This window comes from Scyliorhinus canicula, chromosome 1, assembly GCF_902713615.1.
Source record: "Scyliorhinus canicula chromosome 1, sScyCan1.1, whole genome shotgun sequence".
NCBI lineage: Eukaryota > Metazoa > Chordata > Chondrichthyes > Carcharhiniformes > Scyliorhinidae > Scyliorhinus > Scyliorhinus canicula.
The window spans coordinates 238,645,993-238,661,808 of NC_052146.1; the positions used below are offsets into that span (position 1 = coordinate 238,645,993).

The following is a 15,816-nucleotide window of genomic DNA, read 5'->3' on the forward strand; positions in this document are numbered from 1 at the left end:
CTCTTTGTTCCTCAGGACTTCCCAGTGTGGTGACATTCATTGAATATTTCCTTGTCAAATTGCTCCTTCGTAGTGTACACCTTACACTTTACAGGATTAAATTCCATCTGCCATTTTTCTGCCCATTTGACCATCCCGTATATCTTCCTGTAGCCCAAGACTCTCAGCCTCACTGTTAACCACCCGGCCGATCTTTGTGTCATCCACAAACTTACTGATCCTACATAGTAATCTAGTTCCCCAATTTTGGGGGAAAATTTCATATGATTGATCTCCAGGAAAGTTGCGGTAACTGAAGGATGTCAAAAAACCACTAGAAAAATACGGGTTGTAAAGTCATGAGCGACAGTCATGCTGAAAGCTCGGGTTCGGTGCAAAGTTCTGTGGGAGGAAAGATGGCAAGAGCAAGCTCGCCGGGTGGGGTTGCGCGCCCATTACAGTGGACAAGTTGGCTGAAATGATGGCGGTGAAATTAGAATGGCGGTTCGCCAAGTGTTCGTATAGCCATCGGAAGATGATAATGGCCTCGCTCAAGGAGTTGGTGGATTATATGCTGGTCCTGATAAAGGAGACTCTGGGAAAGACATCAATGGCACCGCGGGAGCAAGGAGCGGCGTTGAAAGGGATGGTGAAGGCATTGTTGTGGCACAGTGACCAGTTCATCCCGATGGGAGAGAAGCTGCGGAAGGTGCTGGAAAGTAATAACGGGCTGAGAGCCATAATGAAGGACCTGGAGAACAAGTCACAGTGGCAGAATCTGCGGATTGTGGGACTGTCTGAGGCGCTAGAGGTTGACGGAGTATTTTGCAGAGATGTTCCCCAAGTTGTTAGGAGAGGAGGAGGATCCCTCCAGCCATGAGCTGGATAAGAGTTATTGGTTGCTCCGGCCAAAGCCAAAGGCGAATGAACCACCAAGGGTTGTGATGGTCTGTTCCCATAGCTACCAGGTGCAGGAGAAAGTTTTGAGATGGGCAAAGTAGAATGGAGAGGCGAGGTGGGAGGCAGTGGGCGGCCTTTGGTAGGGCAAAGGCAGCGCTGTACAAGAGCAACGTGCGGTTTCGGATGGACTACCAGGTGAAGTTAAGAGTTGCGCACAACTACAGGGACTATTACTTCAAGATGACAGAGGAAGTGGAGGTTTTTGTGAAGGCTGAAGGACTGCGATTGAACTGGGTTTGGGCTTTCTTTTTTTTCATGTTATGGTTGGGAGGGCTGGTTTGGGGACATTGGGGTAATATGTTGGGAATTGTTTTCTTTTGTTTGGAAGGACTGGATGTGGGGGGCCTTTATGTTGGTTTCTCTGTATCGGGCATGTGGAAGGAGCGGGCTCTGGCAGGGGCCACCTCGGTAGAAAACGCAAGTTGGCTAGTGAACAGGAGTGAGGTGGGGTGTCGGGCCAAGGCCATTGTAACCTGTGTGAACAGGTTTTGATGGCCTGGGAGGTGTGAATGGTGGGGATGGGGAGTATGCAGAGGGAAGTGGTTTTGAGAGGAAATGGCTGGGGATTTTAGGGAAGGGGGAGGTATAACTGGCTGTCGGTGACTAGGGGTAAGGTTGGGTCCCACTGGCTGGGCGGTGCTGGGAGCAGCGATCATGACTGAAAGAGGGCACTGTCTGTGTGGAGTTCACACATTCTCCCCGTGTCTGTGTGGGTTTCGCCCCCACAACCCAAAGATGTGCGGGCTAGGTGGATTGGCCACACTAAATTGCCCCTTAATTAGAAAAAAAAAATAATTGGCTACTTTAAATTTAAAACAAATGGTATGCCCTAAATTTAGATGATGTAGGATTTATGAAGAGGATGGTGGCTGCCATACCAAATTTGGATAGGCATCTGTTAATTCTGGGTGGGAACTTGAATACAGTGCTGAGTCCGAAGGTGGATAGGTCTAAGATGTGCCCGCTGTTCCTCTGGGGGGGGGGGGGGGGTCAGGATGTGCCAGGGTCAGGGATGTCTCTGAACGAACACAGGACATCCTGAAGGGGGAGGGGGACCAGCCAGAGGTTGTGGTACACATAGGTACTAACGACAGAGGCAGGAAATGTCATGAGGTCCTGCAGAAAGAGTTCAGGGAGTTAGGCAGTAAGCTAAAAAGCAGGACCTCTAAGGTTGTAATCTCAGTATTACTCCCCGTGCCACGTGCCAGTGAGGCTAGAAATAGGAGGACAGTGCAGCTAAATATGTGGCTAAACCGGTGGTATAGGAGGGAAGGTTTCAGATTTCTGGACCATGACCTGTGCAAGAAGGATGAGTTGCGTCGAAACTGGAGTGGCACCAATATCCTGGCTGGTAGGTTTGCTAGAGTCACTTGTTAGGGTGTTGTACCTAAATGCGTGCAGCATACAGAACAAGGTAAATGAGCCTGTTGCGCACATTGAAATTGGCCGGTCCAATGTCTTGGGCATCACAGAAACGGTGTGGCTGCAAGGGATCAGGGTTGGGATCTAAATATCCAAGTATATGTGTCCTATCAAAGGCACAGGCAGATGAGCAAAGAGGTACAGTTGAATTGTCAGTAAGGAATGAAGTTAAATAAATAGCAACGAGTGAAATGGGATCAGAAGACAGAATCTCTGTGGGTAGAGTTGAGGAATCGCGAAGGTAAAAGGACCCTGATGGGAGTTATGCACAGGCCCCCTACCAGTAGTCAGGAGGTGGAGCAGAAAATAAATCAGGAGATAGAAAAGGCATGTAAAAAAGACAATATTACAATAATCATGGAGGACTTCAATATGCAGGTGGACTGGGAAAATCAGGTTGGTAGTGGATCCCAAGAAAAGGAATTTGTGGAATGTTTAAGAGATGGTTTTTTGGAGCAGCTTGTGGTAGAACCCACTACGGAACAGGCAATTCTGGATTTGGTGGTGTGTAATGAGGCACACTTGATTAAGGATCTTAAGGTGAAGGAACTCTGAGGGAGCAGTGACCACAATATGATAGAATTTACCATGCAGTTTGAGAGGGAGAAGCTGGAATCAGACGTAATGGTATTACAATTAAATAAGGGTAACTACAAAGACATGAGGGAAGGGCTGGCCAGATTTGATTGGAAAAGGAGCCTAGCAGGGAAGACAGTGGAACAGCAATGGCAGGAGTTCTTGGGGCTTTTTCAGGAGGCACAACAGAAATTCATCCCAAGGAGGAGGAAACATGCTAAGGGGAGGACAAGGCATCCATGGCTGACCAGGGAAGTCAAGGACAGCATAAAAGCAAAAGAAAAAGCGTACAAAGTGGCAGAATTAATGGGAAGCCTGAGGATTGGGAAGCCTTTAAAAGCGAGCAGAGGACAACTAAAAAAGCAATAAGGGGGGAGAAGATGAAGTACGAGTGCAAGCTAGCTAGTAATATAAAGGAAGATAGGAAGAGTTTTTTTCAATATATAAAAGGTAAGAGAGAGGCAAAAAAGACCTTGGACCACTGGAAAATATGGCTGGAGAATAATAATAATAGCTTATTGTCACAAGTAGGCTTCAATGAAGTTACTGTGAAAAGCCCCTAGTCGCCACATTCCGGCACCTGTTCGGAAGGCAACTGTAATGTCAGCATTCACGTTGAGAGGGCCAGAATACAAGAGCAGGGATGTACTTCTGAGGCTGTACAAGGCTCTGGTCAGACCCCATTTTGAGTATTGTGGGCAGTTTTGGGCCTCGTATCTAAGGAAGGATGTGCTGGCCTTGGAAAGGGTCCAGAGAAGGTTCACAAGAACGATCCCTGGAACGAACAGCTTGTAGTATGAGGAACAATTGAGGACTCTGGGTCTGTACTTGTTGGAGTTTAGAAGGATATGGGGGGAATCTTATTGAAACTGGATAGAGTGGACGTGAAGAGGATGTTTCTACTTGTAGGAAAAACTAGAACCAGAGGATACCATCTCAGATTAAAGGGACGATCCTTTAAAACAGAGGTGAGGAGGAATTTCTTCAGCCAGAAGGTGGTGAATCTGTGGAACTCTTTGCCGCAGAAGGCTGTGAAGGTCAAATTACTGAGTGTCTTTAAGACAGAGATAGGTAGGTCCTTGATGAATAAGGGGATCAAGGATTATGGGAGAAGGCAAGAGAATGGGGATGAGAAAAATATCAGCCATGATTGAATGGTGGAGCAGACCCGATGGGCCGAGTGGGTCTGCTCCTATGTCTAATGGGCCTATGTGGGTCATATACGCCAATACCTTTGCTCTATGTGGATGCTAAAATTCTTGCCACGGTGTTGAAGGAGTACCTCCCGCAGGTGATTAGAGAAGATTGGACGGGGTTGTAAAAGGATAGGCAGTTGTCCTCGAACGTGCGGCGTTTGTTAAATGGGATGCTCTCTCCAGCAGAAGGGAGGCGGCTGGACGTGGTGGTGACCCTGGAGGGCATTTGACCGTGTAGAATGGAGCTATTTGTTTGTGGTGTTGATGGGTTTGGGATTGGGCCTATGTCTGTGCCATGGGTCAAATTGTTAATATAGAGATCCCAAGCGAGTGTGCGCACAAATGAGATTAATTCAGGGTACTTCATTGCAGTGTTTCTGTAAACCTACTTGTGACAATAATAAAGATTATTATTATGTAATTCTAGAGTCGACAACTAGCCTCTTCATCATCAACTACATGGCCAATTTTTGTGTCACCTGCAGATTTCCCAATCATGCCTCTCACTTTCAATCTAAATTATTAATCTCTACAACAAACAGCAAGCATTCCAAAACTGTGCCCTGTGGAACACCACTGGAAACTGTTTTCCATTCGCAAAAATATCCATCGACCCTTTGTTTATAGTCACCAAGTCAATTTTGGACCCAACCTGCCACCTTCTCCTGTATCCAATGAGATCTCACTTTGATGACCAGTTTTTCATGTGGAACCATGTCATATGCCTTACTGAAGTCCATGAAGACAATATCTACTGCATTACCCTCATCAATTCTTCTTGTTACTTGCTCAAAAAATTCTATTAAATTAGATCGTACCCAGTGTGGGGGCGCAGAATAACCAATCATGCCGGAAATCCGGCGTTTCCGCGATTCACTGCGGACCGCCAGTCCCGCGTGCGGGGTCGATGCGGCGCGGTCGGGGGCCGTTGGAACAGGCCCCCATGGTGATTCTCCGCGGTCAACCGGCCGAACTCTTTCCGGCGTGGTTTACATGTGGTACCACCCGGCGGGACCTGCAGCCGTGGTGGCGATCCCGGTGGGGGGACGGGGGGTATCTGACTCTGGGGGCGCCTCAGCGGTGGCTAGGCCCGTGATCGGGGACCACCGATCCATTGCAATCTGGGAAGGACCTACCTTTCTCCGCACGGGCCCGCTGTGTGGCTCCGTCATGCCGGCGGCGCCCGCGCTGAGGTGGGCCGCCGCGCACTTGCGCGGCTGTGCGGTCTGGCTAGCAGGATCCGCCAGCAGCCAGAGCTGTGGGACACACGCCGGGGCTCTGCTGGCCCCCTGGAAAACGGAGAATTACCCCGTACCTTTGAGGAAAAAGTCCGGAAAGATTCTCGGTCGTTTCCCGGCGGGCGTGAGGACTTAATCCCCAGAAGGGAGAATCCCGCCCATGATCTTCCACTAACAAACCTTGCTGACTATCCCTGATTAGAAAGTGCCGTTCTTTTTTTTAAAGAATGTTTTACACATGGTATATTTAGATAGATGTACACACAGAGAAACCAAAAAGAAATAATAAAAACACTACATAACTAAAAGACCAACCAAGGGGTGGGAAAATAAAAACAGGGAAAGTATATATACAGAGAAGCAATGAAGAGAAAATGTCATTCTGCATGCCATTGCGGGTGAGGGAGGGTGGCTCTCTCTTCCCCCCCCCCCCCCCCCATCTCTGCAGCTCAGGTTTCTCTTCAGCTGCATTTGGCTATACCCTCCTGCACTGCCCCCCCCCCCCCCCCCTCTCCCTTTCTCGTGACTCGGCTACTTTCCCCCGGCTCTTAGCTACTTGATTATTTATTTGTTTGTTCATTGGTCACTAATAGGTCCCGGAACAGTTGGGTGAATGGTCCCCTTGTTCTGAGGAAGCCATCTTCTGACCCCCGGATGGCGAATTTGATTTTCTCCATTTGGAGAAATTCCGATAGGTCGGACAGCCAGTCTGCAGCTTTAGGTGGTGCTGATGACCACCAGCCGAGCAGGAAGGCAAAGGCAAGGGCGTTCACCCTCCTCCCCATGAAGAGATCTGACTGGTCTGATACCCCGAAGACCGCCACTTCCGGGCACGGCTCCACCCTCAACCCCATCACTTTGGACATTGCCTTGAAGAAGGCTATCCAGTACCCGGCAAGTTTGGGGCAAGACCAGAACATGTGGGCGTGATTGGCCGGGCCTCCTTGGCACCGTTCACATCTGTCCTCCACCTCCGGAAAGAACCCACTCATTCAAGTTCTTCTTAAGTGGGCTCGATGCACCACCTTTAGCTGCATTAGGTTGAGTCTTGCGCACGAGGAGGTGGAGTTGACCCTTTGTAGTGCTTTGCTCCAGTGTCTCCACCCTATTTCGAGCCCCAAGTCTTCCTCCCATTTCCACTTCATCATGTCCAGTAATGTCAGCCCTCTCTAACAGTCGTTTGTACAAATCTCTACAGTTTCCTCTACCCAGAATGCTTGCATCCAGTAATTCAGAAAGAGCCTTTCTAATTCACAGTTTATTCTGTGTCTCAGAATTGCTTCCAATAATTTGCCCACAACTGAAGTCGGACTAACTGGCCTATAGTTTCTGACCTATCTCCCACACCCTTTTTAGATAATGGAGAACATTTGCTATGGTATTTAGTGACCGTATCCTCTGTGCATCCGTAATTTCCTCCATGGCTTCCTTCAACAGCCAGGGATCAATCCATCCAGCCCTGGTGATTCACCAACCTTCAAAGATATCAGTGCTCCAGTACTTCATGCTTACACTATGCACCAGTACACTATGCTTATTGCATCTAATATTTCACACTCCTCCTCTTTAACTGGAATGCCTGAACTATCCCTCTCTTTGGTGAAGGCAGAGACAAAGTACTCATTCAAAACCCTGGCCACATCTTCTGAATCAACCCACAAGTTACCATGTACATCTCAGGCCCTACATTTTCCTTAGTTATTCTCTTGCTTTTAATATATTGGTAAAACATCTTCAGATTTTCTTTGATTTTACTTGCCAATATTTTTTCATATCCTCTTTCCTAATTTACATTTTTACTTCACCCCTGTATTTCTTTATTTCTCTAGGATTTCTACAGTATAATAATATTCTTTCTTGTCATAAGTAGGCTTACATTAACACTGCAATAAAGTTACTGTGAAAAGCCCCAGTCTCCACATTCTGGCGCCTGAATATCCAAATTACCTAACAGCACGTCTTTCAGGGCTTGTGGCAGGAACCGGAGTACCCGGGGGAAACACACGCAGACACAGGGAGAACGTGCAGACTCCGCTCAGACAGTGATCCAAGCCAGGAATCGAACCTGGGTCCCTGGTGCTGTGAAGCAACAGTACTAACCACTGTGCTGCCATGCTGTCCATATTAAGTCTATTGTGATTGTCATAAGATTTATTCTTCTGCTTTACCTTGGCCTGCATGCTTCTGGATAACTAGGGGGCTCTAGATTTGGCAGTATCACCCTTTTTCTTTCTGGGGCCATGTCTACGCTGTGCCATAGAATTTTGCCTTTGAATGCCTCCCACTGCTTTGACACAGTATTTCCTTCTAAAAGCTGTATCCAGTCCATTCTGCCAGCTAATCGCTCAGCTTTATAAAATGTGTCTTTCCCCAATTTAGAACTTATGCTCCGGGTTGTATCTTTCCAGAATGTTGCTGGATCTAACTATATTATTGTCACAATCTCCAAAACGGTGCCACACTGCATCCATTTGCCAGCTTCTTTTCCTACTACTAAATCTAGAACTGCACACCATCTCTTTAGGCTTGTAATGTGCTGGCTAAAAAAGTTCTCTTGAATGCAGTTCAAGAATTTTGGGCCCTCTGTGCTCTTCACACTGTTTGTACTCCAATTGATATTAGGGTTGTTGAAGTTGCCAACAATTATTTCGCTATTGTTTCTGCACTGAGAAATCTGTCTACATATTTGCTCTTTAACTCCCTTCCACTATTGGGGGATCTGTAGTACAGTCCTAGCAGTGTGACTGCCCCTTTTTATATTTCTGAATTTAGTCCATATGGTCTTATTTGATGCTTCAAACAGTGTATCATTAGCATGGATTCTTGCTTCTGATTATTATAGTTTTAAAAATTTCAAAACGAAAAACAGATACAATTCTATTTAATCCAAATATATTTATCCATAATAAAAATCTTATATCTTGCATAACTTGCTTTTCAATTTTTCACTATAAATCCAATCAGATTGGCCAGCATCTCCCAAGGGAGTAAGTCTCATTCGACCTTTGTTTAGCCCACCCGTGGCACGTTATGGCTGCAGGGTGGGCCCACTCCACGCTTAATTTGCATCTGAGGTTGGGGGGAGAGGAGAGAATTACTCCTGTGAAGTTCTGTCTAATACATCTATTCTTACATCTAGTGAAGGTGGTGGTGTAGTAGTATTGTCACTGGACTAGTAATCCATTGACCCAGGGTCATGATCTGGTGTCACAGGTTTGAATCCTACCACAGCAGATGGCAAAATTTAAACCCAATAAAATATATGGATTTAATAATGATGACCATGAAACCATTGTCAATTGTCGTTAAAACCCATCTGGTTCACTGATGTCCTTTAGGGAAGCAAATCTGCAATCCTTACCGGGTCTGGCCTACATGTGACCCAAACGCACAGCAATGCCCTCCGAAATGGCCTAGCAAAGAAATGAATCCGGGCAGACCACCCGGAACCGACCCAAGCGCCGGAAATAACAACGGCAAACCCAGCCCTGACTAACATCTGGGGGCTTGTGTCAAAGTTGAGAGGGCTGTCTGACAGACTAGTCAAGCAAGAGCCTAGTATAGTCATACTCACAGAATCACACCTTGTAAACAATGTCCCAGACATCACTATCACCATTCTTGGCTATGCCCTGTCTCACCGACAAGACAGATCCACAGAGGTGGTGGCACTGTGGTATACAGTCGGGAGGAAGCTGCCCTCGGAGTCCTCAACATCCACTCTGAACCACCAAGTCTCATGGCTTCAGGTTAAACAAGGAAACCTCCGACTGATTACCACGTACCATCTACCATATACTTCTCCATGTTCAACACCACTTGGAGAAAGCACCGAGGGTGGCAAGGGTACAATATATACTCTGGGTGGGGGTCTTCAATGTCCATCACCAAGAGATGCTCGGTAGTACCACCACAGACCGAGCTGGCCAGGTCCTAAAGAACATAGCTGCTCGACCAGGACTGCAGCAGGTGGTGAGGGAACCAACAAGAGGGAAAACATACTTGACCTCATCCTCATCAACCTGCCTGCTGCAGATACATTTGATCTATCGGTAGAAGTCCTTGTGGAGACAAAGTCCTGTCTTCACATTGAGGATACCCTCCATCACTACCAGCAAGCTAAATAGGATAGACTGCGGACTGTCGTCAGTTGTGCCAAGGCTCAAACATACGGGTTACAAAACAAAGCCAAGTAGAATCTCCGGCAACATCGCACCCCTCCCTGATGAACTCGATGCGTTCTATGCTTGTTTCAAAAAGAAACCCAACAAATCGTTGTCAACTGCTCCAGCAGCCTCGGGCACACTCATATCTATCGTCACAGCCTCCCAGGTCAGATTGGCCTTCTTGACCATGAACCCTCGGAAAGCAATGGGTCCTGACAGAGTTCCTGGCCGAAGACTCAGATCCTGTGTGGACCAACTGGCGGCTGTGTTCGCAGACATCTTCAACCTCTCCCTACTCCGTCCCAATGTTCGCACCTGCTTCAATAAGACCACCATCATACCAATACCAAAGAAGAACCAGGCAATCTGTCTCAACCACTACCGTCTGGTGACCTTCACATCTATCATTATGAACTGCTTTGAGTGGCTAGTCTTGAGACACATCAACTCCATACTGCCAGAATTCCTTTCGCAATTTGCATACCGCCACAACTGGTCCACATCAGACGCCATCGCCCTGGCTCTACACTCATCCCTGGAGCATCTTGATAACAAGGACGCCCACAATCTATTCATTAGCTACAGCTCCGCCTTCAACACCATAATCCCAGACAAGCTCATATCAAAACTCCAAAACCTAGGACTTGGTTTCTCCCTCTGCAACTGGATCCTCGACTTCCCATAGACCACGATCAGCAAGGATAAACAACATTGGTAGTTCTCATTACCAGGGCCCCGCAAGACTGCGTACGTAGCCCCCTATGCACAAACTACTGGCAAAATTTGGCACCAACTCCATCTATAAGTTTGCTGATGACAAGATCGTAATGGGTCAGGTCATAAACAACAATGAGTCAGCGTATAGGAGGGAGATAGAGAACATAGTGGCGTGGTGTAACGACAACAATCTCTCCCTCAATGTCAGCAAAACTAAGGAGCTGATCATTAACTTCAGGAAGCAAAGTATCGTACACACCCCTGTCTACATCAGCGGTGATGAGGTGGACATTGTTGACAGCTTCAAATTCCTAGGTGTGTACATTACCAAAATTCTGTCCTGGTCCACCCACATCAACGCTATGACCAAGGAAGCACAACAGCTCTGTTCTTCCTCAGGAAACTAAGGAAATTTGGCATGTCCACATTAACTCCTACCAATTTTTACAGATAAACCATAGAAAACATCCTATCAGGCTGCATCACAGCCTGGTATGGCAACTGCTCGGCCCAAGACTGGAAGAAATTTCAGAGTCGTGAATACAGTCCAGTCCATCACATGAACCCGTCTTCCATCCATCTACTGTACATATCTCCCGCTGCCTTGGGAAAGCGGGCAACATAATCAAAGACCCCTCCCACCCGGTTTATTCCCTCTTCCAACCTCTTCCATCGAGCAGGAGATACAAAAGTCTGACAACACGCACTAACAGATTCAAAAACAGCTTCTTCCCCGCTGTTACCAGACCCTTGAATGATCCTCTTATGGACTGAACTGATCTTTCCACTCATCTTCTCTATTGAGCAGCCCTACACTCCATATACTTCACCCAATGTCTATGTCGTCTATATATTTACATTGTGTATTTATCGTATGTCCTATGATTTTCATGTATGGAACACTCTTCCTGGACTGTACCCAGGACAATACATTTCACTGTACGTTGGTACACGTGACAATAAATCCAAATCAAATCAAATCAGATCTAGCAACTAGAAACTCGGCATCCATGAGGGGCTGTGAGCCATCAGCTGAAAGTCATCCAGACTTGGAACGTTAGCTCCCTTTTCTCTCCACAGATTCTGTCAGACCTGCTGAGATTGTCTACTATTTTCTGTTTTTGTTTCATATTCCAGCATCCGCAGTAATTTGCTTTTATCTTGGAATCAATGGGAATCAGGGGGGAGAGGCCCGAAACGGATTTCACGGTGGACACAAAACCGGATGCGAGTCACCCGACCCATGGTTTCGCCGCAATCTGGATCACGCCCTCGCTGGGAGTGATTCAATTAATGATATTTAAATGAGCCATTAGGCTTATCGAGAAATGTGCAGCCGGGTTGAGGCCGCATTCTTCTGGTTCTCCGGGGTACCATGTTATGGCCACACCAGGGGTCTCGGAGGCCATTGGAGCCTCTGAGTGGTCGGGGGCAGGGTAGAGTAGTGGCCTAATACTTCCCCTGGCATGTGGGCACCTTGGCAGTGCCAAACAGGCATCCTGACAGTGCCAACCAAGTCTGGTCTAAGTACTGGTTTCGCATAACTTCCCTACTTTTCTATCTCCCTCCAAAATAAAAACCTAGTGCTTGATTTTCTGATTTATAATTAACCCTTGACACAAATTTCAGTGTTTGATGCATTTATACTCCAAGATCCCTTTGTTCGTCTAACCCAATGACAAGAAAATCTGTCAGGTAAATTTGCAAGGTATGAACACGTAAGATAAAGTGAGTTTATTTTTCTTTTAAATTCTAAAATCTAAAGTAAAGAGCTGAAGGTAATCAATGCTGGGAGTGATTAATTCTAAAGAAATTGAATAAGATAACGGACAGATTGAACGGAAAGAACAATGTAAGGGCATATTGAAATCTATGAAGGAAGCTATTTTAGATCTCAGCAACAGCAGGAATAGTTAGATAACTTACAGCAAGCAGTGTTAACAAAGCCAGAATTGTAAAGCCAACTTCTGGTTAACCTGAGAAGCAACCTCAACAAAAGTAAAGGCACTATGTGGTAACAGTTACTGGTTTTTTTTATAGCTCTAAACGCCTATAAGGTGTTGCTGAATAGATTATTATTATTATTATTATTATTAAGGTGCTCTGAAGGCAGTTAATGTATTATTTGGTACTGTGAGAAGTCATTGCCTTATTTTAAGTGTAATTTTATTTTGTTTTACCTATTTCTTAAACATTTACTTTGCTACAAAACCAGCACAAGTAGTCTGGGACATAATTCCTGACTTTCCCAACTCACCTCATACTATACAAATTGCAAACAGAAACGCGAGGGCAGCTGTTTCAAGTTTCCATTCTTTAATTTGAACAGCTCGCCATTTTTTTTATTTTTAAATGCTGGCTGTGCCAGCATTTATTGCCCATCTCCTGAGGGCATTTAAGAGTCAACCACATTGCCGTGGGTCTGGAATCATACCAGGTGAGGATGACAGATTTTCACCCCTAAAGGACATTAATGAATCAGATAGTTTTTCACAACAATCAACAATGGTTCCATGCTCATCATTAGACTTATAATTCCAGATTTTTATTGAATTCGAATTTCACCATCTGCCATGGTGGGATTTGAACCTGGGTGCCCAGAGCATTACCCTGGATCTCTGGATTACCGAGTACAGTGACAATGCCACTACCTACAATCAGCCATGCCCTTAGCAACACCTACGATTGCACCTTCCAAGTAAAACATAACCTCCCTATTCTTCCTACCAAAATGCATTACTTCACATTTATTTGTGTTGAATTTCATTATTTGCCTATTTCGCAAGTTTAGTAACGGCCTCCTGTATTTTCTTGCAGTCCTCTTCAGTAATGTTTATCCTCACCTCCCATCACTCACCACCAAAACTGGTGTCATCTGTGTGTTCAGAAATTATGATTTTAATTTCAACGTTCAAATTGCTAATGTTAGTTGTGAACAATAGTTGTCCCAGCACAGATACTTATGAAACACCATTTCCCACCTTCTGCCACTCTGAATAACTACCCTTTATTCTCACTCTCTACTTTCTGTCTCCTGGTCAGTCAACAGTTCCCCTTTTGAAATCCATGCAGACTGTGTGGCAATTATCTGGACCAGGATTGTTTATAGACAGACATAATTTACAGTGCAGAAGGAAGCCATTCGGCCCATTCCTCCGAGTTATTTGGTTTATTCAATACATTTCTTTTTTTATTTTAAATACAATTATCCCATCACTCACCTCATCATTCAATGTCACGTCCACTTATCTCGGTGTAAATAATCTCAAAGCAAAATAATTAATATTTCTAACATCATCCTACTATGTAATAAGCCCACCTGTCCCTTAATGATCCTATTTACATCCTAGTCTTCCACATTTTATTGATGTGACTGTGAAATATTTTCTCATATAATCTCATAAAACTTTTCTCCGAATCACTTTGTATTTTCCTCATCCTGCATACCGCTTCTGTCTATGTACTTAATGTCTGCCTCTTTCTTAAGCCTCAATTGTTCCCTTGTTTCTTTATGGATTCTCACTAGTGTTCAGCTAGTTCTTTTTCTTTAGTGGAGGGCAATGAAAAGAATATTTTCTTACCTGACTCGGAGTACAGTAAACGAACCATCCTTCATTCCGAGAGCAAGCTGTGATCCATCACTACTGAAAGCAACAGAGCGTACTGCCTCTTCCATATTACAACGTGCAATAAGAGCGTGGTCAACAAGGCTCCACAAGCTGTGTGTAAGACAAAATGAAACATCAAAATGTAAAGATTTATATAAAAGCAAAATACTGCAGATGCTAGAAATCTAAAAAAGCCTCCCCAACAGAAGCTCCCCCCCCCCCCCCCCCCCCCCCCGGCACTTACCAGGGACGCCAGGAGGCAATGCCAGGGCATGTCTCTCTCCCCCTTGGGGCTGTACTTTGCTGTGCACCCTCAATGGGTTCTGTTTCCAGTTTCCTGTTTTAAAAAACCTCTGCTGGCTTGACGTCACGCCGTGGGGGGGGGGGGGGATTTGCTGCATGGGGGATGTTACTGTGTGGAGGCCCGCTAATCACATTTAAATGTAGTCAAATGGAGTTCCCTATGTCACTGCCGTGGTGTTTTTTTTTGGGGGGGGCAATCAAGCAGAAAAATCCTGCCAGCATAAAAGCTGCTTTGAGACTCTCCTTCGATTCTCTGCCGTTCCTGCCCACCGAAAATATGGGTGGGAAATGCTCCCCCAGAGTTAATGTCTCGAGTCCATATGGATCTTTAACAGTCATACAGACTTGAAATGTTAACTCTGTTTCTCTCTCCACAGAAGCTGCCAAACTTGCTGAGTTTTTCCAGCATTCTCTATTTTTGTAGACATATTTTTGTATGGCCCTTTGAAATAAACATGTGTTGACTGAAACTTACTGAATATTTCCTTTTTTAAACATTTTCTAGATCGTTCCTGAATTCAGACGACAAGACTGATGTCTATATTTTTGCAATATCGAGGCCAGCGGGCACAAATTGGATGCCCACCCACCAACAATTAAAGGACCAATCAAAGCCATTATTAGCAAGTCAATGAACAGTGATGGTACGCTACCCATACGATTTTCAGCTCATCGCACAAGCAAAACTGGTGGGTGCTAATCACCCATAAAGCAGACCTTTGGATTGGTACCCCATCCAGCACCTTAAACATTCACTTCCTCCACTCTCCAAAATTTCCTATTCAATATAGCCCCCTTAATCACCAGAAATCAGATTAACTCATCATGCCTTTAATATTTGGGCAACCTTTCTGTGCACAAAGTGTCCGTTGGAAATAGCCTACCTATAATTAAACAATAAAAATCAGTTGTGTAAATTGCTTTGTCATGTGTTGAGAACATACCATTTAATTATGTTTTTTCTTAAAAGGTGATAATAGCTTTGTCACAAAAGGATATTGCACAGTAATTTAACAATTGCTCATCTACTTTTTAAATGGAATGCCATGTTTATCAGAGCATTGCTCCCATCAAAATGCATTTGACAAGCTCTGACCTGCTCTTGGAGCCACAGTATTTAATGAAATGAAATGAAAGAAAATCGCTTATTGTCACAAGTAGGCTTCAAATGAAGTTACTGTGAAAAGCCCCTAGTCACCACATTTCAGCGCCTGTTCGGGGAGGCTGGTACGGGAATTGAACCGCGCTGCTGGCCTGCCTTGGTCTGCTTTAAAAGCCAGCTCTTTTGCCCTGTGCTAAACCAGCCCCTGCTTTATATGGTTGGTTCAGTTCAGTTTCTGGTCAATGGTAACTGTAAAGTACCAGGCAAGCGACCACTCGGAAGCAATGACTGTAAGAAACTCATTTATTATACCTATTATATTACACCACCTACTCCCCGAAGGGTTTCCCACGCCTGGCCCACACTTGGGCAGGCTATTTATGTCCCAGAGGCCCTGGTTTAAGGGGGTAGCTACACCACCCTCTCATCTAGCTAGATCATACTCAGGTGAGGCCTAAGGTTGAAGATCCCTTGGCCTCCTGTAGGGCTGCTGGACCTGTTTTGACTGCCGTAAGCAAAGTCTCCATGTAGGAGTCTAGGTCGGATGAG

General features: G+C 45.5%; 1 protein-coding gene across 15 annotated transcripts in view; it reads right to left on the reverse strand.

Annotated features, from left to right (window-relative positions):
- Window positions 1-15,816, reverse strand: part of LOC119972713 (echinoderm microtubule-associated protein-like 6) — a 528,500-nt gene that overhangs the window by 358,399 nt on the left and 154,285 nt on the right. For all 15 annotated transcript variants that reach the window (XR_005462144.1, XR_005462143.1, XR_005462146.1 and 12 more), the window contains one exon: window positions 13,836-13,973. Coding sequence is in view for 11 of the 15 variants with exons in the window: in XM_038809940.1 (XP_038665868.1) it covers window positions 13,836-13,973 (138 nt within the window). In the remaining 4 variants the exon portion in view is untranslated. The remainder of the gene's footprint in view (window positions 1-13,835; window positions 13,974-15,816) is intronic.